This window comes from Glycine max, chromosome 5 (assembly GCF_000004515.6).
Source record: "Glycine max cultivar Williams 82 chromosome 5, Glycine_max_v4.0, whole genome shotgun sequence".
Taxonomy (NCBI): domain Eukaryota; kingdom Viridiplantae; phylum Streptophyta; class Magnoliopsida; order Fabales; family Fabaceae; genus Glycine; species Glycine max.
Window position 1 is genome coordinate 34,883,716 of NC_038241.2, and position 23,613 is coordinate 34,907,328.

The following is a 23,613-nucleotide window of genomic DNA, read 5'->3' on the forward strand; positions in this document are numbered from 1 at the left end:
TTTTAAGTCAATAGTTAATTTTCATCGATACGAGTCGAATTTAATAATTATAAAATTAAGAGATGTGATACTTTAAAACTTTTTTTTTGGAATTGATGCTTTACAACTTTTGAAATACAGTAATAACACCATAAATTTATTGTACATTTGATATATTTGGTTACATTTTTAATAATAACTTATTACCAATAATTATAAAATGTGTCCTTCACGAGTCAAGTTTTTTTTTTAAAAAAAAAAATTCCACTTTGTTTATGTCCACTAAATTTAATTAAACAAAAATTGAGTACGCGTGTACTCTAGCTAAAAGGCATGGAACATGCAATTTCGGAGTTTGTATTTTAAATTTTTTTGAGTTATAAATATAATAACTGCGAAAGAAAATGACACTATTAATTAGGTAGTATTTATTTTGTCAAGGTTCATTTTATATCTGGACAAAATTAAGTGTTGCATCGGTTAAAAATAATTTAAAAATAGAATATATATATATATATATATATATGAGATAGTTCTTATTTATTTTATATTTTAGATTAAAAAGAGAACGAAAAATAAAAGGATACAATTGAATAGAGTGGATTTTAGAGAGTTTCATTCTATTTTTCAAATTTAAAGAATGAAATATAATTTGATTCCATTTCTTTTTCTTCTACTAATGTAAACATTAGTTCAGTTTTTATGTATTATCATTATAAAAAATTATATTGTCAATTAATTAAAAATATTTTGTAAAATTATTATTTATAATATTTACAATTGAATCACAACATTCACACTATCAACAAAATTTTATTTAATTAAAAAAAATAAAGTTTGCATTTAAGTTCGTATTTTGTGAAAAAAAATCTTAAACATAGTTTCATATAAATTACTTCCTTATATACGACGATTAAGGTTTTGTACAGGTATTAAAAAATTAATTAATTTATTGAATTAGAAAAATTAGATGACATCCTAATATAATTTTTTATCTCTCTAATTAATGACTCATTTATTCTTTCCATTAAGTATTTATTAAAAATAACCTTAGAAAAATATTGAATATATCATTAATTTTACAAATAACATATATTTTGAAATAATTTTGTTTCTTTAAAATGTCATGTATTTTTGAAACGGAGGGAGTATTTTGCAATCAGTTCAGAGTTAATATAAGAAGTAAACGGCTGAACTATTATTCCATAACCACTCACCCTATGATTCACACTACTCCGATCACAAATGCTCCATTCCCCACTTTTTCGCTCAACCAGTCTCAAATCTTTGATGATTTCAAGTTTCCAAATCACACACATTCACTTTCACTTTCATCCTAATCTCTCTCTCTCTCTCTCCTCCCTCTTTCTGCTTCTATTACTACTTTCAACTCAATCTTCTATTTCTTTCTCACGTAATACGTTTCTGTTTACAAAAATCTTAAACTATATTTATATTTGTTACAAAGCACTAGATGTCCATATTGATGCATCTTTTTTTTTTTACATGCATCCTTTGGTAAGAGTTAATAATTATGTCATTTTTTAAGCAAGTGCGTTAAACATTATAGTTTTACGCGTCCTAATGATGTCATGAAAGTGTATTTATAATTAAAAAGACTCATTTAAGAAAATGGACGATGCTGATTTTACATGAAATGCAATCATTGCATGTAAACAGTTTTACAAATGATTTTTTTAAAGTAAAATCCAATCATGAAATAGGATATCTCTATTAAAATAATTTAATGGATTTCTAGTGATTAAGAGAATTTTATATAATTAGTTCGAACAGGAAGTCCATCGTGACGTTTCTGCCTCTCCTCTCTTCCCTCTGATATAGATTTTTTTTCCTTTCTGTTTTTTGTTTCTTGGCCATTCACTTTTGCATTTATCTGTTTAGAAAATACAACTATTGCATTGGGGTTTATGTACAAATTTCGTCATACCAATATATTAGCAAATTAATGGAGAGTGAATGGATAAGGTAATTGAGATTATCTTGTTTTGCACGTCACATCCTTCCACGTTAGATTTCAAAGTAATTGTGTTTAGCCACTACGCAATTTTTTAATCATTAATTAAAAAAAAACTATAACTCTATCTTGGTAGTAACTCTTTTTAAACTATTAGCATTGCATATTTTATTAACTAAAAAACATTAAAGATTGAAAAATAAAAACAGATTAAACCCCTGATCAATCACACTTAATAATTGGTACTTAATCACAAAATTCATGGCACGAGTAATAATTTAATTGCATAAATACAATCCATAATTTGTGAATTTAATTTTGGTATGACAGTTTTTTTAAAAAATTATAAAATTATTTATTTATTTTACTAATTGTACTAATGTGTCAGTGGGACCATAACATTTGTTCATAGAATTAGGAAGTTTACTCATGTATTTTAATTATGTTTTACATGAGTAACAAATTATGATATTATAACTTTAAATTTAGTATTTTTACAAGTCAATAAATTTATTATATATAATTTCGGACTAAAAATATTTATAAAAATACTTATATTTCTTTTATTCCAAAGAGAAAAAAACACATTAGAGCTTGACCCTGAAAGATATCATATGTAAAACAATGTCTTATTTCACTCTACTAATCCCTTATAATTGCATCACCACTTTAATCTTTCTTGCAAATAAATATAGCTAATGACTAATTTGATGATAAAACTTGTTTACTTGAGATTTTATCCATTAAATTTAAATTGTAATGCTTCTGAAATAATTATACATATTTTTTTATAGTTTTAAGTATTCAGATTCTACGTGAAATAATTATGTACAAATCATTTATAATTTTACGTATTTTCTTTCAATTTATCTTTTAAAATTCATTTAAATTTAGAATTCTTGTGAAATGCATGGATATTTGATAATTTAATTTTAGAATAAATATACATCAAATTATAATAATATATGGGTAATTAATTTTAAAAACATCATGACGTTTTAAAGGAAATATTAATTATACACCAAAAAATAAAATATTAATTAAAATTGAACTGTTTTTTTAATCAGAAAATTGAACTATTCTAAAACATATATTTTTAATACGTAGAAATAAATTACACGAGCACAACACACAGATGTTTGTAAAATAATATGTACGGATGGAGGATTTTGTTTTAGGAGGAAAACAGGGTTTGAGACTCTTGCGTAATGAAAGGCTCATTTTTTTCAAAATACAATCAAACATCAAATACATGTATTTTTAATTTTTCTCTCTGAATTTGACTCCTGCAAAGGTAGGTTAAATGAAATATATATATATATATATATATATATATATATATATATATATATATATATTATTAATTAAAATAGCAATTAAGATTAAGATTGTGGTATTATATTATTATTATTATTATTTGAGGAAAATATTATGTTATTATTAAAGTATTCTCTTAATTTTCAATCTAACACATGTAATTTTTTTAAAAAAAAATATTTCTCACTTGAGAAAAAAGTAAATATTATTTTTCCCTCTCTATATATATAATTATGAGATTAAAACCAAGACACGACACCCTGGATGTAGGGTTGGCCGGTTGGGCGCAGGGATATATTATTTTTGGGTTGTTTAATTATTTTTTGTTTGGAGAAAGACAAATCGACAAAGTTACATAGAAATATTGAAATTGTTATTGACTATTCTATTACTTCTCCTCGCTGTCTGAATAATTTTGGTTTCCCTGCACACGTATACATAATGCATCCTTATCCACCCCTCAGTTCAATTATCCACTTCTATGCTTTTGGCAGTTACAGTAATTAACAGGAAAACAAAAAAAGCAATGCATAATGGAATCTTTTGTCATTAACACTATATATATATATATATATATATATATATGGAATCTTTTGTCATTAACACTATATATATATATATATATAAGTTATGTACTTATTGACAGAGTAAGACAATTCTATATATATTATCATTTAATTATTAATCATTATACTGATCAGTTTGTTATTTTATAATAAATTATCTTTAAAATTATATTAATAATATTTTTTAATGAATTAATAGTGTGACAAATTTAAGCGGACAATACATGAATTTGTCTTTCAACGACTAAAATAGGATTTTTAAACTAAATACTCCTATAAGCTTCATTTATTTGTATAATAAGTTTCGCAGTTCCTAGGAGGAGAATCTCTCAATCTCCTTATAATTGCACTTGGTAATTTAAAACCTTGTTTAAGCTTAAATTGAACCTCTTCATTTTTTTTAACTCAAGCAATGCGCGATAATTGCCAACAACATATGGGACGAATATCAATCCGAATTAATAGGTGAAGATCGAATGATAGGCCTGTGGAGTGCCCGTAATTTGGGTAAGGTGGTAGGGTTTTATCACTGCAAAATATTTATTAATTTTGTCCAGAAGTTGAACGACCTATCTTTAGTATATATATATATATATATATATATATATATATATATATATATATATATATATATATATGTTTTTTTGTCTATAAAATCCAAACTTATCACCTTACTTAAGATATCTGGTTCCATTTTAATTCAAACTAATGTGAATATCTATATATTTGAAAAACAATACATATACAAAAAAGAGTTTGAGAAAGAAACTTGTCTAATGAGTCATAAATATAAGTTTACTATTTTTTACTTTTAAAAAAGGAACTAGATTGTTGTTGAGTCTTCATATATAATTTTGAAGTCATGAATTAAAAATTTACAATATAAGAGTTCAAAAATATTTGATAAAACTAATTAAGTTGTTAAATAATCTTTTACCTATGCAGTGATGCGTGCGGAGATGATGGGGATCATGTGTATGATTACAGAATAACCATAGTCATGAATGCCAACTTTTCTTTTACATCAAAGATAAATATAAAATTAACAATAAATAAATAAATGACAACAAAAAAAACAAGAGGAAAACAAAGATTAATGATTCTATATTGAGTTTAAAACTACTTAGACATGAAACCATCCTCTGTAGTCTTCTTCACTTGTTATGAGTGCTTATTACTCATGACTTGTTACATACTTGTAATGTTATCATCAAACACGTGTATATATGAAAAACTATGTTATAAATAAATATATTTACAAATAAATACTTATCCGTCTATCGACAAAGCTTTTGAATTTTTTGATGTGCTGTTGATGTCAAATGTAGCAAAACAATGTGATGACTTTTTACTTAGGACAAAGAATGACCATTTGTATAATTATACATTTACTATAAATCTAAAATATAATTATATATTTTGATTTTTAATTATAATTTTAAATTTTAGAAATACTTATGTATTATATATGAATTATAAGTATACACCGATAAATATTTAACATATGTAATTTACATTGTTAAAATAATTAGTTAATGTGTCATCTATATATTATAGTATATCTCATCACCTGTTTACGAAATTTATTTTTCAAATTAGTTATCATAAATATAAAATAGAAAAATTAATGTAATAAAAAATGTATGATATAAATAGAAGTATAATTCATGATATTACATTTATATCATAATTTAGAAGGTGAGTAATAATAAATAAGATGAAAAAGTGAAAATATCTGAATGCACAGATGCCATTATCCGTGTGCGCCAACCAGTTGGATTATGATGACCTATCTAACGGCTTCTTTCTATCTCTATAAATGCTTAAAGCGCCACACACTCTCATTACTCACAGTGATGGATAATAATACTATCTCCGACTTGATCCAGTTCAACGATTTGATACCCAAGTTACCGAGCGAACTCGGACTCGAGTGCCTCACTCGTTTGCCCCACTCAGCGCACCGAGTCGCCCTCCGAGTCTGCAGCCAGTGGCACTGCCTCCTCCAAAGCGACGCGTTTTACTCCCACAGGAAGAAAACCGGCCACACCCGAAAAGTCACGTGCCTCGTTCAGGCGCGTGAGGATCAACCGCTTCAGGAGAAAAACAACGCTTCGGTTGCGTCGGTTTACGGGATAAGCGTGTTCGACCCGGAGAGCATGACATGGGACCGGGTCGACCCGGTTCCGGATTACCCGTCCGGGCTGCCGCTGTTCTGCCAGCTGGCGAGCTGCGACGGGAAGCTTGTGCTGATGGGAGGGTGGGACCCCGCAAGTTACGAGCCTCTGACGGCAGTGTTTGTGTACGATTTTCGCACGAGCGAGTGGCGGCGGGGGAAGGACATGCCGGAGAAGCGGTCTTTTTTCGCCATCGGGGCGGGGGTGGGCCGGGTTTATGTAGCGGGAGGGCATGATGAGAATAAGAACGCGCTGAGTACGGCGTGGGCTTATGACCCGAGGAGTGATGAATGGGCCGGGTTGGACCCGATGGGCCGAGAGAGGGACGAGTGCGAGGGGGTGGTGATTGGGGACGAGTTTTGGGTTGTGAGTGGTTATTCCACGGAGAGGCAAGGGATGTTCGATGGGTCGGCGGAGGTGTTGGATATCGGGTCGGGTGGGTGGAGGGAAGAAAACGGGTTTTGGGAAGAGGGTCAGTGTCCTCGGTCATGTGTTGGGGTTGGGAAAGATGGGAGATTGGTGAATTGGAGAGGTTGGGATCCGGGGCTGAGGGTTGGGGTATGTGGGGTTGCGGTTGGGTCCAGGGTTGTGTTGAGTGGATCCGATTACGAAGGTGCACCGCATGGGTTCTATTTGGTGGACAACCGTAAATTGACAAAGATAAATGTGCCTGAGGGTTTCTCTGGGTTTGTCCAATCGGGGTGCTGTGTTGAAATATAAGACACTTGTAAAGATGCTACACTACCCTTCCAGAAAACCCAAATCTGTGACTAATTTTGTTTTCTTTTGCTAAAATGGAGATTTGTGCTTTTGAATTTCCCATACAAATGTAAATAGTATATTTGTTTTGCTAATCGAAGGAAGGAGTGTTGAAAATTACAACATTGAGATTATCCATAATAATACTAAGGGCCACTAAGATTGGACCACTATATATATAGTCTTATAAATGGACCACTTAATAATGAGCGGTTGATGGAAATCAAATGCGATGGTGAGTGTAAAAGATTGCTTCCGTAGCGAGTATAGTATTTTAGAGATTTGACGATCCGATCTGAGGTTGTGGGTGGCTGATGCCTAGGGTTCATTTAGGTTCTCTTGGGAGAGGCATGGGTGCCAGATGAGGGATTTTTTTTATTATTTTTAATTAAAAATAAAAATATAGTGGAGGTTAAAAATTCCCGCCAAATGTAAATTGAAGCGACAAAATTTACACATTAAAGACGTTGGTTTTAATTTGACGGAAAATATGTAATTGTGTAAAATTAGAAAAGAAAAAAAAAACCCAATTCATACTTAAAAAATCAAGGAAACAAATTAAATACTTAATCTAAACTATCAGATCAAGTTGAATTGAGTATTAAGCCTTTTGAGAACCTCAAACTTGAGCTCGTTCGTCACTTTCCTGCAAAACCCTTCCCGAAGTCAATCAGTCTGCTGATGCCAATGGCATGGCTAAATTTTGATTGTATTCCCTTATTCCTCTTTGTGCTTTTTTATTTTTTATTTTTGCCTTTTGTTCTCGGTTTCTTTCTCTAGAAGTTCTTGAGTTGAGTTTAAGCCATTTTATTCATAATATATAGGAGTACATAATTTCAATGATAGTTGGGTTGAAGACTTGACTCCTTGTAATTACAAATTTACTTTGTTCTACGATGACCTTGATTTACATGACTAGATTCTGGGCCCAAGAAACACCCTTGATTTGCCTATAAAAAAAAAAAAAACCCTTAGCGAGCTATTCACAGGATGAAAGCAGATGAAAGTGTTACTGTTCTTATCCTTGTTTGAAATAATAAAACTCTTGTTGTAGACCTGAAGAAAGACGGGTTGATGGCAAACCATACTTAGGAAACTGCTTATTGTTTTGGAAATACATTCACGAATGTCAGATCCTCTTTAAAACCATCACTCACATAGGCCAACACATTGTAACATTGAGATATTGATTCTGTTCAAATGTTGATTATATCTCAATTTTATCCCTTTTAAATAGTGGTAATAATGTTTGAACTCATTATCTCGTTAAAATTATTTAAACCTCTCGTCATTAATTCAAATCTAGTAATAACTTTGACTTAGTCTACATAGTTAATGTTCTAAGAAAATCTCCTCATTATACACTATTGAACACAATGAGCTCTCTAGATGTAAACATCATCTTTTGATAAAACCTACATACACATTTTTTAACCATAGTTCTCTCCTCTCACTTTTTGTCCTATGCCTTCTAAATTCATATAATATTTATGTAAAATAACCACTTTCCTAAAACATTATACTATTTTAATGACGAATGATAACATTGTCACACTTTTAAATAGGTAATACGTTCATAAGTCCTAATTTGATAAAATTATAAAAAAAATAAACTTGATATAATAAAAAGAAAGTGTGCGTGTGTGTGTTTTTAAATTCCCCGTTCCATGAAAAACTCAAGCACGTTTCCTAATAGCTAAAAAAAAATAAGAAATTGAAAAGCTTGTATAATATCCATTGATTAAATTAAAAGAGAAACTCACCAACAAAGATAGAGTTGCATTATGGTGTACATAATTTTTTAAATTTTCAAAATTTGGAACGCATTGGGTTTAAGAATTTCCGGAGTTTATTAGGTTTGTCCAAAATGATTTTGGGCCTATTTGAGCTATAACCCTTCCAGTTTTAGAATGAGTTGTATATTAATTACATTCTTCTTATTCATTTTTTAATCCTCATTTGCCTCTTCGACTTAAAGCAAGAGGGTTGTGTGCCCCACTAGTTTTAGGTGGAGCTATACACATATTAGATATATGGTTCTAAATACTCATCACTGTATATTAAATTCATTTTCTAATGTCTTCTAGGCCCAATTAGTGAGTACGTTAGTCATTGTCTAAAAGTTTTGATAGTTGATGAGATAAGTTTGACAATAACAATAGATTTCTTGTAATTCAAACACACCTAATGTTCAAATGATGAGATGATAAAAATAATATAAAGAAAGATTTTATTTTTTTTTGATAAAATTTCTATTTTATAATATTTTTTCCTTTTCACCTTGAGATAGAAAGTGTGTTTGAATGTAAAATCTTAATAAAATTATAAATTTATTTTTGTTTCAATTGTATTTTAGTGGAAAAATATTTTTTTCTCTCATAATCTCATTTTTTTGGGTAACTTTGGAATATCCCTTAAATGAGAGTTAAAGGCTAATCCTCCACAATATTGAGATTCGTACAAATAATTAACCTCTTCCAATACGTGCTCTTTCATTCTCATATTGAATTGAAAAATCAAATACTTAAGAGATATAATTATCCATTAATCATGCCACAATCTCATTTGATATAATTGTATTTTTTTCTTACTTTTTTATCTCTCTATTTATTCAAGTAATATAAGAAAAAATTATAAATTTTCTATTTTTTTCTTAATTTTAAAAAGTATATAAATCAATGCATCAATCCTAAAAAACTACTCAAAAGTTTTAGGAAACAAGGTAGTATAAAAATTAACTTTTTATGAATATATTTGTACAACATCATCATTTAAGGGATGTATTTAATTAAGATTTTAAACTTGTCTTAAAAAAAAGACTTTTTAAAAATATATATATAATATTCAATCAAGACTATTTGATTTTTTTAAGAAATCCCAAAAAATCCAATGATATTCAATTAAGTCTAAAAAATGGACTATAATAAATAAAAAAATTAGGAAAGACTAATACCAGATTTATAAAAAAAGTTCAAGAGAAACAAAAAAAAATGCAAGATCATTTGTCTTCTTCGCTAGTCAGACATGGACTAATTCATAAATCATTGGATCTAGATTACCAAGGAATCGAGACTTTACTAATAAAGCCCGAGGATTGACATTCCATTGTTATCATTTTATATGCATATGGTTACAATTATCTAGGTTCCCAATGTGTCTACAATGTGGCACCAAAAGGATTATTAGCTAGTGTATATCACCTTACAAGACTAGAGTATGGTATAGATCAACCCAAAGAGGTTTGTGCCTCAACGCATTTTGGGGAGAACCAACCAACTTTGGGTTTGAGTGACATTTCACCCCTAACCACAACTCATTCATTGATTCTTCAACATTAGTTGATTCGGACCTCCACTTAGTTTCACCCAAGTTTCATATTGGTCATGGATAAATTACCTAAGTTTGGGTCCATAAGTAGTAACAATTGTCCTGTGAAGACTCATTTTCACTACGACTTAGGTGGTTTCCCTTAATCAAATCAGTGTCTATAAGTCGCAAACTCATCCTTCAATAGACACACAATTACAATCTTGAGTTTCAATCTAAATTTTGTTAGGGTCCAATTCTACGAGCACTATAAGAATAATATATAATAAGAACATAATAAAGTTTAATTGTATTTAATGTTATATTAAAAAAATAGCTATAATTTTTTTATAATCTATGAAAATAAAAAAAAACTAAACTATAAAAAATAGATTTTATTTATGCAGTTTTTTTTTTAATTATAAAAAAATTATATAAGGTTTTTAAAATAGTCAAATATTTTACTTTGAAAATTTTTGAATAATTATTTTATTTTAATAATTTAATTTAAATTTATGTTTTAAAATTATAATGTATATATATAATATTAATTTATTATCATATATATAGAGAGAGAAAGAGAGAACATGACTCTTAATTTTCCGTCAAAATAAGAAATACACTAATAATAGAATATGATAAGTGATAATATAACACTATCATATCATATTAATGTAATAAATACAGGATTATAATAAGATATGATAATTATCCTATTGTATCTCTTTTTATTCTCACCACCAAAAAAACTCTATGGGAGTGTTTAATAGGACATAAGTTTTTATTTTATAGGAATCATAGGTTGGGAAACTTATCCATATTTGGTATGCATATTTTAAAAAATAACATTTTTAGAAAAGGATGTTTTCATAATATTTTTTAATCAATTTCTCATGAAATTTTTAGAATGGGGATGAAAATTTTACTTTTTCTAGTTTAATTTTTTATTATATTAAAAACATGATATTATTTTTTATTAAATTATACAATATGGTAAATAATTAAAATAACTTAAAAAATTATGTATAATTATTTAATTCCTATAAAAGTTATCTGAAGATTTCAGTGGTCAATCAAATAAATTTTATTCATTTATAGGAATCATGATTCACATGTATGTAAAAATTTCTTCCCTACCAAATGCTCCCTAATAGTATTTTGACAACATATAAAATTAAAGATTTAAATATATCTTTTTGATCTCTAATAAATATTTATTTTGTGTGTTTGCTATCTATTAAATTTTTATTTTGTACTAAGTTTTTAATAAAATAATAATTTTATTTTTTATCCTTTGACACTATTTTTTAATTCATGATAAATTAAAAAAAATATTTATTCCTTAATAATTTTTTTCATTTATAATTAGTCAAATTAAAACAAAATTTACTAAAACTTAAAAATTAGCTCTACATTAAGGATAAAAAATAATATATGCTAAAGGAAGGTGTCAGGTGTGTTTGGTTTTGGTTTTTGTTTTGGTTTGCGAGTGAGCGAGTGAGTGCGTGCTGTATAGAATCCGAGATTTGATTAGTTAGGGAAATTAAAACAGAACAGAACCCTCCGAAAACGCAAAACCCTGTTTGGCGTCGTGGCCATGGATTTCCAAGTCGTCGTTCTCGGCGGTGGCGTCTCCAAGAAGCTCATCCCTCTCGTTTCGCAGGTTCCTAACGCGAATGCTTCAAACCAAACAAATTTCGATGCTATTCTATTATTCTAAAGCGCTTATTTCTGTTCGTAGGAGCTTCCGAACGCGTTGCTTCCGTTGGCGAATCGCCCCGTTCTCTCCTACGTTCTCGAGTACTTGGAGCTTAGCAACCTCAAAGATCTCATTGTGGTATTTTCATTTCTTGCAATATTTTAGATGTTATTGGAGAGGGTAAATAGTGAATTAGTAATGATTTTTTTTAACTCTAGGTGGTCGAAGGCGAAGAAGCGGCTCTTCATGTTGGGGCTTGGATTTCGGGGGCTTATGCTGATCGCCTCCACGTTGAGGTAATCACTTTTTGGATATTAGAAAATTTACCAAACATGATTCATTGCCTCTATATATGTCTCAGTAGTGACCACAAACATAAGGATATTATGTAGGTTTTATTTGGATACACATAAGTTATAGTAGGAAAAAAAATAGAATGAATTAGCCTGTATGGACAAACTTTTCAACAAGCACTTTTAGAGAAGAAAATAAGAAGGTAAAGTGGATTATGTTTCTCCCGTAAGTTAAAATTAGCTTATGTATAAATTAAAATAAGCTTTTAAGGAAGCAAACTGGGAGAGCTTCTATAAATTAGCTCATGCATAAGCAGATTTTAACTCATGCAAACAGGGTCTTAAGGGTCTTATTTTTTATTTTTTTATTTATCGGCAAATGTTAATATTATTTGTTTGTTAGTGTTTTTGTTAGCAGGAGGGATCGAACCTGCGACCTTTCTCTCCATCCCTTCTTTTTTAACCACCCAACCAACCTTATATCTCCCTTAAGGGTCTTATTTAGTTTGTACTTAAAAGTATTGATACTATGTCCAAAGGTGATGATTTGTGTTTAAACTTTTTCTAGGTTGCTGCAGTTCCTGAGGATGTGGGGACAGCGGGTGCAATTCGGGCCATTTCACATCACCTAACTGCTAAAGACATTTTGGTGGAATATCCTCACCTCCCCTGCCCCTGAACTCTGATTAAAATAATGTTGTTCTTTATGGTTGTGTTGATTTTCTGCAGGTTGTCAGTGGTGATCTTGTTACTGATGTGCCACTTGGTGCTGTTGCAGCTACTCATAGACGGCATGATGCAGTTGTCACTGCTATGCTTTGCTCTGCTCCTGTAAGTGGACCTTTGGAGTCAGTATCCTCTGGTGGGAAAGACAAAACCAAGAAACCTGGCCGCTATGATTTGATAGGGCTGGATCCCACAAAACAGTTTTTAGTTCACATAGCAACTGGTTAGTTATCTAGCTTTCCCTTGTATATGGCATTTTGTTGTTGTATGTGTGCTCATGTGGAATCTTGCAACTCTTTTCAGGAGCAGAAGTTGAAAAAGATCTTCGAATTCAGAAGAGCATGCTCCCAGCAGTTGGCCAGGTACTTTTTCTTTCTTGTCTCTGAACCTTCGTAGTTTGTTCCTCCTGCCTATAATTTCTCTAATGTTATGAGTTTATCACTCTTCTAGTGTGAGATATAAGTGTCTATTCTATACCAACTTTACTATTGGAGGTATTTTCTGTTTGTTACTTGTGTAGAGATGGAAATTGGTTATTGTGCTTTTAGAGTAAGAAAATTGTTTAATCTGTCAATCTTAAAGAAATAGCATTTTCTGTGAAAATATGAATGAATTCTTCATCTGAGTAATAGAAAATTAAATGCGAGACTTGTGCAATTTCTTATTTCTCTTTGTTTCTCTTTATTGTTATTTGTCCTTCATGTAGATAGAAATAAGAGCTGATCTAATGGACGCCCACTTGTATGCATTCAAAAGGTACATTCATTTACTTTTTAACTTTCTCCTTTATTCGTAGTCTTGAATTACTCATGTTTGTATCCTGAAACAAACTTTTCTTGCAGATCAGTTCTACAAGAAGTTCTAGATCAGAAAAGTGCATTTCATAGCTTAAAGCATGATGTACTGCCATATCTAGTCCGGAGCCAACTGGTTAGTTGTTAAAGGTTTTTGCAGAGATAGGCTAGGGAATGTTGTACTTTTAAGGATTCTAACCTTGTTCATATTTTCTAAACGAGAGTTAGAAATCAGAAGTATTATTAAATGGCATACCACAAGCAGAAGAAAACAGAACTGAAAAGGTTATTTCTCAAAGCAATCAACAAATGCTATCTCAAATACTCGCTAATGCATCTGAACCAACCTTTCATCTACGACATGCACTGGGTCCTTATGGTTCTACTTTTGATCGAAGAACCCACAAATGCTGTGTGTATATTGCTGGAAGCAGCAAATACTGTGCTCGCTTAAATTCTATACAAGCATACACTGACATTAACCGTGATGTGAGTTAGTTAATGTTATGATCTTTATCAGGCACTTGCTATTGCCTTAAATTTTTTCTTTGGGTATACTTCTGGTTGCTTGAGCGTTATTCATTTTTTACTGTGACAGGTGATAGGAGAGGCTAGTCGCTTATCAGGGTATTCCTTCTCTACTCTAAACAACATTATCCATCCTTCTGCAGAGCTTGGGGCAAAAACAACAGTGAGTTAGTTACCTAAGTTGTGTGGTCTGATATACAGTTTCTGGAGCAATATTTTTGTTCCTCCCATTTTTAAGTTTATATAAATAGTTGTGATTTGTTTTTAGGTTGGACCACATTGTATACTGGGGGAAGGTTCACAGATGGGTGACAAATGCAGTGTGAAACGGTCTGTCATTGGCCGTCATTGTCGGATTGGTGCTAATGTTAAGGTGGGATGATATATTCTTACAAGTTAACAGGAAGTTACTTTCTGGTCTTATTATTTGTCTGTGACACTATGATCTCCAACCCTCGATGATTGGTCAGCAACACCGACTGGCATCTTACTAATGAGTTGTATTCAATAATGTTAATGCCAAGTTTTCTTTTGACTTACTTTTATGCATGCAGGTTGTTAATTCAGTAGTTATGAATCATGTTACTATCGGAGAATCTTGTTCAATCCAAGGTTCTGTTATCTGCAGCAACGTACAGCTCCAAGAACGTGCTGTACTAAAAGATTGCCAAGTAATTTGTTTCACCTCTGGCAATTTTTCATGATTGCAATTTGAATTGGAATGTGACATTGCCTGTCTTGGCAGGTTGGAGCAGGTTTTGTGGTCACTGCTGGTAGTGAGTGCAAGGGGGAGGTCTTGGCAAAGAAATGAAACTGGAATGTGAAAATCGAGGCTGGGGGAATACATAGCAAAATGACTTCTATTCTGCTTGTCATTGATTGAGCAAATTTTGTGCTTTTTTCTGTCAGCATTTACAATTTGATGATCTTAGCAGGAGGAGCAAAGAAATTCTATTACTTCCAATTTGTATGCATGTCCTTTGCGGTTTCTTGCAATTTGTTTGAAAATGGCTGCAATCGGTGTTGAGTATTCATTTGTGTAAATGAGTACTAATTGCTTCCTCTTCATCACTATTTTCTGCCATTCAAATGCATGTTACAAGGGACTTTAGGTTGGTATCTTGCTGCTGTACTAAAGCGGTATAATCCAGCGCCATCAGTTTTGTATTCGAGCAAATGTAGTACTATTGATGCGTTTTGGCTTTCAGTTTTTTGTACTTCTGTTTTTGTTTGAGATCTAGTGATAATAATGCTTACTTGAATTTGATGCTTGCTTTATAAGTAATTCGTTTAAGCTCACTTTTTTCCTCCCTATTTTTGCGAGAGGGAGGGTTGGTTCTCAAAGCTTGGTAGCGTCAACCAGCAGATCATGTGATGGGATTGAGATGAGAGGTGTGAATGTTACAGAATTACTAAATGGTCTCTAGAGAATTGCGAGTCTCATTGAAGCCATTTACACATTTTTGTTGGTAAAAGTCGCCATATACATTTTGGTTTTGCCTATATATCTTTTGTTCAAGAGTACCCTTATAATACCTGTTTTAGATTGCTTTCACTACAAACTGGCGTTTAGCAAAAGGGACAAAATGTGTTGATATAGATTATGAAAAATAAATTATAATTAATTCCATGAAATAGTTTTTATGTTTGAAATTATTTGGTAAAAAGTGATATTTAGATAAAAGACATTTCCTATAGCAAAATTATATTAAAGATATTTTTTAAACATCCAATTGTCTGGATAAAAAAATAAAAATAATTTAATAACTTGTAATAATAAGTTTTAATTATGAAAATTTTATTTTTTAAAAAATAATTGAAGATTATAATCTGAATATCTTCTAAAATGTTAATCACATAAATAGTACTTCTGTACTTGACCAGTTTTTTCCGTGCAAAAGGCATTTATTCCCTTGAAAAGAAATCAGCATTGCCAAATACACTTTTTTTTTTTTTTACTTTAATTGTGCATGGAGTCTTTATTTTATAGGTTTCATGAACGTAATGGTTAATTAACAATTCTTTTAAAAATATATTACACTAGTTTAGGATGTGAGAATTTTTTACACAAGACACGTTCATCAAAATGTTTATTTAGGAAAGACAGTTAAATTAATTTATGAAATCTATATCATTGATCATTATTCTTTGAATGATAAAAGTGCTTAAAGTCCTTGAATATGTTTTTTTTTGTTGCCAAAATTAATCCCTACTTCTATAATTTGTAGATTGGGGTATAAAAATTTAGAAAAGAAAAGTCTTTTCTATGATTGGGATTGGCAATTAAAATCACTACCAATTCAAATTGAGGGACCGTGCGCCGATACGAAATCCGCATACAAAAAGGAAGAGTACGAAAATCAAACATCTTTCCGTAGCTGTGTTTGACTCCCTACCTTGGGCTGTGTTTTTTCTATGTTGGACTATCAGATTCGCTCTCTTCCTTTGGACTCTTTGTTGGCATTCTTGGTTGTGGTTATCTTTGGCATTGTTTTTGGCAATTCTATGATTCTTTTCAATGCTGGCATATCATTGTGGAAAGACAATAGGTCCTACCATGTGATGCAGCATTGTGCATTTAATCTCGAAACTAAGGGTGTGCCTTTAATTTCTATTCTAAAAAAAATTGTTTTTAGCTTTCAAAATGCAACTAAACAAAGTTGCTCCCATAGTTGATTGAGGATAGTGCAAGCACACTGCACAGTGTGGATTTGAAAGAAGTTGCTCACAAAATTGGAGGGTAGTGCAAGCACACAGCAAAGTGTGGAATCGAGAGAGAAGTTAAAGAAAATGAAAATTGACGAAGACATGAAAACATTTCTCAGCTATTTCTATTTTTTTTGGGTTTTAAAACACTTGTTTTGAAAACAAATTTCAAAACTTAATAGATTTTAAATAAGAAAACCATTACTGAGTAATGAGTAGTGCAAAATTGTTTTTGAAGAGAATCAAATATTGTATATATATAAAAAAAGAAGAGTAGCAAATATGTCCATGGCCTTAGTTTCTAGTTTTCCCGAATGCATTTAATATACGTTTCATTACTATTTTAGTTATCTAATTTATTTTTTAGGTTCAATTTAATCATCTTATTATTAAAACATTCAATTAAATCCTCTAATTTTAAAATATTCAATTAGGTCCTTTATTTTTGAAAATTAATTCAATTTGATCTTATTTTTTCTTTTATTTGCTAAGAAAATTTTGAAAAATGCAATTGAATTTGCCTTATAATGGAACCAAACTGAACCAATCTTAAAAAATAAGACATCTAATTCAAACTTTTAAAAATAAAGAGACAATTGATTTATTTTTAAAATTATAGGACCTAATTAAATCTTTTAATAATAAGAGGATTAAATTAAACTTAAAAATTAAATTAGATGATCAAAATTATAATTAAACTTTTAATATGCTCCAAAAAAATAAAAATTCAACACATTTACCTATATACTGGTCAAATCGTCCCTTGATATTGTTGGTAGATAGTAAAAATATCCAAACCAACCCTCTTTCTAGTTTTAAAAATTATACTATTGTTAATTATTTTAGTTTTTTTTAAAAAAACCTTCATTTTAATTCTTAACTTTATAAAAATAATTCATTTTAGAATAAATAACATATGTATTAATAGTTTAAAGGATTTTTACATTATCATTCAATCACGAGTAGTCATAATCTAAATTTGTTAATTTTTACAAAGTCATACCAATTATAATTTTTGATTAATTAATAATTAATAATGCAAACTTTTTTACACCAATTCTACATTAAAATTAAACTCTGCATTTTATTTCTTTTTACTTTATATTCCATTATTTTACATTAAAAGAAGACAAAAATGGATGACAATAAACAATGTTACGACTTAATAAAGTGAAGGATTTCCCACTAATAATATCAAATGTTCACCATTTGATTACACGCCAAAGACCTCACACCCAGTATAAATGTATTCTAGACATAGGGAATGGACTGAATTAATAATGTTACTAAAGTCTACTCTGAATTGATAGCTCACGCTTCATTTGATCTCTCAAAACTCTCCTTAGTAATTTGTTGGAAGCTGTTCGGGGAAAGTCGGGCACAATTTTAACAAGGCTCACCTGTAAAGTAACAAAATGAGTTGTGAACATCAAATCAGTAACTTCATCATTAAGTCAGGTTAATATTTGCATAAAATTACAATTTTCCTTCAAACTCAGACTTTCGTGAATCTTTAAATAATTAAGTTATTGCTTTTCGTGATGTATTCAATTCAAAACCGTAGTTGCTTACAATGAACAAAGGGTCATACCTTAAACAAAGGATTAAGGTTGCTTTGAATGGCTTTACTGAATTTCCTTTTTAGAGTTTCTGCATTGGAATTGTATCCTTTCTTTAAAACTGCAAATATAACTAGTTGTTCCGGGCCTCCATTTGCAGGAGAAACACTGATTGCAGCTGTCTCCAAAATGCCTTTGTTGGCTCTATCACAGACATGCTCAATTTCTACAGAACTTGTCTGCATATCAGAACAGAAAATTCCAAGAATAACTGTCAGACCACGGATGTCAAGACAGGAATTTACCAATTTCTGATGAATCCATGATCAGTTACAAGTACGGAAGTACCTTCCTTTCTTATTAATTTATTCAGGACATTGACATGGAAATATTTAGGATTCTTACACCATGTTTATCTAGCAGAATAGCTTTCAGAAGCTTCATCTTCAATCAGAGTAGAACTGGGAGAAGGAGCTATAAACATGAATATAGCGTATGATGTGATACCTTTATTCCGCCAAGATTCATCGTGTCATCAGCCCGCCCTTGTCCAATGAAACGACCTCCAGCAGTTCTTTTGATTATATCTCCATGTCTCCTAAGAACCTGCTTATATCATGTTAGACAGGATAAATTATGGATAAATAAACCAGTTGAAAAAGTATATGACAATAACAATAGAACGAGAGTAGTTAATATTTCAGCAACAAAAAAAAAAGGTAGTTAACATTACAAATTTACAATGCAATCTAATAAGTTAGTATGTAATTTACAAGGGACTATCTGAAAATCCTTGATGGAAGATCTAACTAATGAACACTTATAAGAAACATTTAGATATTGATCACTTACATAGGCAATAGCAGTATTTGACAAACATCCAAAGTTGAGAGTTAAAGAGTAATCCTATCCTCTCTAATTTCTTTCTTTCTTTCTTTTTTTGGATTTTATATGGGCAACTTGGTTAGTGTGTACAAGCAAATGTGTGTTTGTGCAGTAGGACCTCAAATAAGCATTAAGGTGTACTGAACCAATATATTCAGGACCTCTGAAAAGCCATTAGGATGCAAGAAACCACAAAATACCTTCAGATCTGAACTACTATTGCAAGATAGATATAACTGAATGTGAAAATCATACCTTTCCTTTGTAAATGGGCATTCCCTTAAAGTAAACCTCCTCATTATCCGCATTAAGCAATCTATCAGTCGCTCCCATATATATTGGAAACAAGCCCACTTCACCAACACAAGCAACATCCTCTGGCTGTCACATTGGTCAAAGAGATCAAACAAATTAGAAAGCTTAAAAAATAAGTTATCTATACCAAAAGAATTGCTATTATATATCACAATGAACATTTATTGAAGATAATTTGGTCATCTACTAGAGGAAATGCAACCCACTTGGGAAGAGTAAATATTTTTTAGCCACTAACCATTTGGTAATTTTAGCATTCCTTCACACACACACTGAGTACCATTAGGCACAAATTGGTAACTGAGAAAGAACAAAGTCAAAGACAATATCAAAGATTGAATAGACTCACTTTGATCAACAATAGCTTTACTTTTAAAGTCATACGCATAATACCAAATTTAAAAGATCACCTGAGTGAAAATACCCTTTGCTTTAGAAACACGTTGCAATTTCTTTTGGAACAAAGCTATCAGCTATTGATACCAAACAACACATCCTGCAAGAACAATGGCTAGATATATAATCACAGCATTGACTGTCATTTGCATGTCAATGGCGATTGCATCTCCTTTTGAGAATGTGACATCTATTGCATTTGCTACCAACCTGAAAAGATATAATTTCTCACAGGAAGCAAATAAAGAGATTATACATAGAAAATACTTCAAGAGTAAAACACAAAGCAGAAAGATCAAAAACCATAAAGTGATATACAAGCACAGAAAGAATTGAAACAAAAGTAAAATAGCAGAATGATACACAAATTAATCCCGATTCAACAGTAAAAATCATCAAAGCAGTGATGAAATTTGAAAGAACACGCATCAAATTATTGAATTAACCGATTTAGCACAAGTTACAAGTATGATGATGAGTAACACAACTTTGGTGGAAAAGCGAGAGTGTGTGTTGAATGGCTTACATTACTTGGTGCCGGAATTGTTTAAGCATGATATGATTAAACCTCAGAATCATCAAAACCTTCATCTCTCCAAACAATGGCTAAACTATCATCTGGTTTGTAAGGATGTGAACTGGGTTGCAAACAGCTATCAGCAATGTTGAGGACAGAACCGGGAGCCAAGTCCCTCCATGTTTAGAAGGGTCAGAAGTATCTAAAATGCACTTGGGAGGTTCAACAAAGGAAACTGAAAGTTCCTTGAGAATAAGGGACCAGTAAAGCTGCACAAACAAATGATGCATGTTGAGAATACAGAGTAGAAACGAAAGAAGGGAATTAGATGTGGGGGAGGGTAGTGAACTTGCCCGAGGGTGTTGAACAAAAAACTTGTGAAAGAGATGAAAACTGGTAATGGGGTCTTTGTAGGAAGGTCCTAAGAGGTTAGGGGCATGAGTTTCCATGAGACAGCCCAGGTTGGTGTGTTTGGATTGCTCTCTGAAATCAAAACGCAAAAATGAAACATGAATTAGCATTTGTGTTGAGGTAGTGGTAAGTGATAAGCAGAGTAGGAGAGAGATACAGAGAAGGGAAGCAATAGAGTGGGAGGGAAGAATGTTGAGAGTGATAAACAGAGTAGTAGAGATGCTGATGTGTGGATAGGATGGTTTGAGCAGTCTCCGAGTCACAGTTTGGCGCCATATGTGTGAAGGAGACTGAAACTCAGAAAGGATATCCCTCAAAACACGGTATAATTCATTGCCTTCTTCCACTCTTATGCCTCCTGCATTCACCAACTCCTCCACTCTCAACTCCCCCATGCTCTTTCCCATCTCTCGATCTCTGATCTTTCCAACTTGCAGAAGGGTTGTTGAGTACTTGAGTTTGAGGTCACCCAAGTTGAACATGCAGTGCCTTTACATCACCTAACACTTCCAGGTAGGTAGGTGACAATGTGCTGCCAACGAAAGAAGGAGAAGTTATTACTATATAATTTCTTCTCAATACTTGAGTTGAACTGTAACACCTAATCAGTGCTAACCTTCTTCTCAAAACTTGAGTTACTAAGTATTACTACACCAATTATTATAAGTATGGCACCTGCAAACCACTGTGGAACAGTTTATGCATCAGAAAATGCATGAATCAAGAAGTTGAATGCATAAGAGGCAAATAACCAGGGCTATGAGTTCTTTGGCGGTTTGGTCATTTAGCATTAGCACTGTAAGCATCAGTAACAGACAGAAAAACCAAGTGGTCCTCTACTCTGTTAGTGCTACAAAAGCAGAACAACATTAAGGGTCATCAGTTTGGCGCCCCTTGAAAATGAAAACCCAAAGATAAGCTTGATGTGCAAAATTGTATCAAAAAAAAAAAAAAACTCATCCCGGATTCCTTCAGCTCAATTTAAGGTGACACCAAATGACTATCCCCACAATTAAAAAACTCTGAAGCACTTGGGAAGTTAACCTGATTACTTCTTATAATCCAAACGCAATTCCAGTTGATGGGAAGAGTGTTTGGTTTCCAAGATCAAACGACAGAAATAATAATTCAAAAATGTTGAAATTGAAGAGTCTAAAATCATTAACAAGAATCGATAATAAAACATACAGTTTTGGAGATGGTTTAAAATGATCATGTGGGTTGAATGGTTAAGAGAGAAGGAAAGGGGAAAAAGGTCACGGATTGGATCTCCTCTGCTAACAAAAACTAACATTCTAACATTTGCTAATAAAAAAAAAATGTGAGATGCAAATGGAGTAACCTCCAGATAAGTTAAAAGTATAAAAATGAACCAAAGTTGAGGGGGTGTATTAATTGGAAGCGATAGTCATAACAACATTATGATCAGAGAAGGTATACCTGGAAAGAGAGCGATTCGTGAAAGAAGACGAAACCGGCTAAACCGGAAGAGATGAAATTGGTAGCGAAATTGGTGACAGTTGCCTGAAGAGAGGAGAGAGCTTTAAGGCTGTTGACATAACAAGCCCACATGGTGACATTGAACAATAACACCATCCCGTACCTGACAAACTGATATATATATATATATATATATATATATATATATATATATATATATATATATATATATATATATATATATATAATCTAAGATTCAATTAAAGGAAAGAGAAATTAAAGTAATATGAAAATTAGAAGGCGAATCTGAATGTAACCTAACCTAACCTGGTGAAGAGGGAGCTTAACGGAAATGGCTGCACGAGCGGCGTTGAATCCAGCAGATACTGGCCACGCGTACCCTTTTCTGTTGCCTCCCTCCATGCTCCGATTCGATCGCATCACAATTCACAATCAGAGAAATTATTGCCTTGTTATTTTCGCTTCAGCTTTTGATTGTTGCATTGCATGGTAGTACTTTTGGTTATTGCTGCACTATTCTTGTGAGAGACGCTTATTCAAAAAATACTATCAAAATAAAATGCTGGCCAGTTCGCGGCTAAGGAATTAAAAAAATAATTTCTATTAACTTGCGTAAAATTAAATTATAAGATTTTTATTAATATACATAAAATTATATGGATCATAATTTTTTTACTTTTCTTATAATTTTTATAATAAATATTTTTTTTTAAGTTTCTTAACCAATCCTCCAATACTGCAATTACTTATTTACAAAAAAAAAAAATTAATATATCAAGTTAAAATTAAAGAAAAAAAAAGTCTGACCTTGCTTTAGTACAATTATTTTTTATCCAAATTAGGAGTATTTGAGACATTTTCTTCTTAAGTAGTAGTATTTTATTTCTTATTTAATATACTAGTTTAGTTTGTGCAATGCACAAAATAAATATTTATTTTTTATAATTAAATTGAGAATAAGTAAATTCATCGGCCATAAATAGGTAATTCACTACTGTTGTTCGAAAAGGAGAAGCAGCAAACATAAAGGAAACAAAGATTCATGAAAATAACCTAATAAAAAACATAAGACTCAATTACCGGCACTGAATGCCAGGTAAGATGCCACCATTGAGTTAGAAAAAATTAATAAAAAATAATTACCAAACCGAAATTTAAATTAGACTTTAAAGAAGACAACATTAATATTAATATTATTTTATGGTAAAGAAAAATTATTCACCCGTATGTTTATCCTTACAAAC

General features: G+C 31.3%; 2 protein-coding genes and 1 pseudogene across 2 annotated transcripts; 2 read left to right on the forward strand and 1 right to left on the reverse strand.

The window, feature by feature from the left end:
- Window positions 1-5,493: 5,493 nt before the first annotated feature.
- LOC100782813 (F-box/kelch-repeat protein At1g15670) lies at window positions 5,494-6,893 on the forward strand. Its single transcript, XM_003524902.5, has one exon. It carries the CDS (start codon window positions 5,577-5,579, stop codon window positions 6,732-6,734), a length of 1,158 nt encoding a protein of 385 aa, XP_003524950.1. The 5' UTR covers window positions 5,494-5,576; the 3' UTR covers window positions 6,735-6,893.
- Window positions 6,894-11,539: 4,646 nt separating this feature from the next.
- LOC100783346 (translation initiation factor eIF-2B subunit gamma) lies at window positions 11,540-15,624 on the forward strand. The gene is made up of 13 exons (XM_014775692.3): window positions 11,540-11,742; window positions 11,821-11,916; window positions 11,997-12,074; window positions 12,640-12,720; window positions 12,801-13,020; window positions 13,101-13,159; window positions 13,504-13,553; window positions 13,640-13,727; window positions 13,820-14,080; window positions 14,190-14,282; window positions 14,388-14,492; window positions 14,674-14,790; window positions 14,865-15,624. The coding sequence occupies exons 1-13, from the start codon at window positions 11,677-11,679 to the stop codon at window positions 14,928-14,930; spliced, it is 1,380 nt and encodes a 459-aa protein (XP_014631178.1). The 5' UTR covers window positions 11,540-11,676; the 3' UTR covers window positions 14,931-15,624.
- Window positions 15,625-17,987: 2,363 nt separating this feature from the next.
- Window positions 17,988-22,905, reverse strand: LOC100801715 (probable acyl-activating enzyme 18, peroxisomal; annotated as a pseudogene).
- Window positions 22,906-23,613: the final 708 nt, after the last annotated feature.

Excerpts from the sequence above, each read along its gene's own strand:
- LOC100782813 (XM_003524902.5), top strand. The coding sequence starts at position 5,577 with ATGCACAGATGCCATTATCCGTGTGCGCCAACCAGTTGGATTATGATG.
- LOC100783346 (XM_014775692.3), top strand. The coding sequence starts at position 11,677 with ATGGATTTCCAAGTCGTCGTTCTCGGCGGTGGCGTCTCCAAGAAGCTC. Across the intron at positions 11,743-11,820 it reads TCATCCCTCTCGTTTCGCAG|GAGCTTCCGAACGCGTTGCT; the intron begins GTTCCTAACGCG and ends TTCTGTTCGTAG. Across the intron at positions 13,021-13,100 it reads TTTAGTTCACATAGCAACTG|GAGCAGAAGTTGAAAAAGAT; the intron begins GTTAGTTATCTA and ends AACTCTTTTCAG.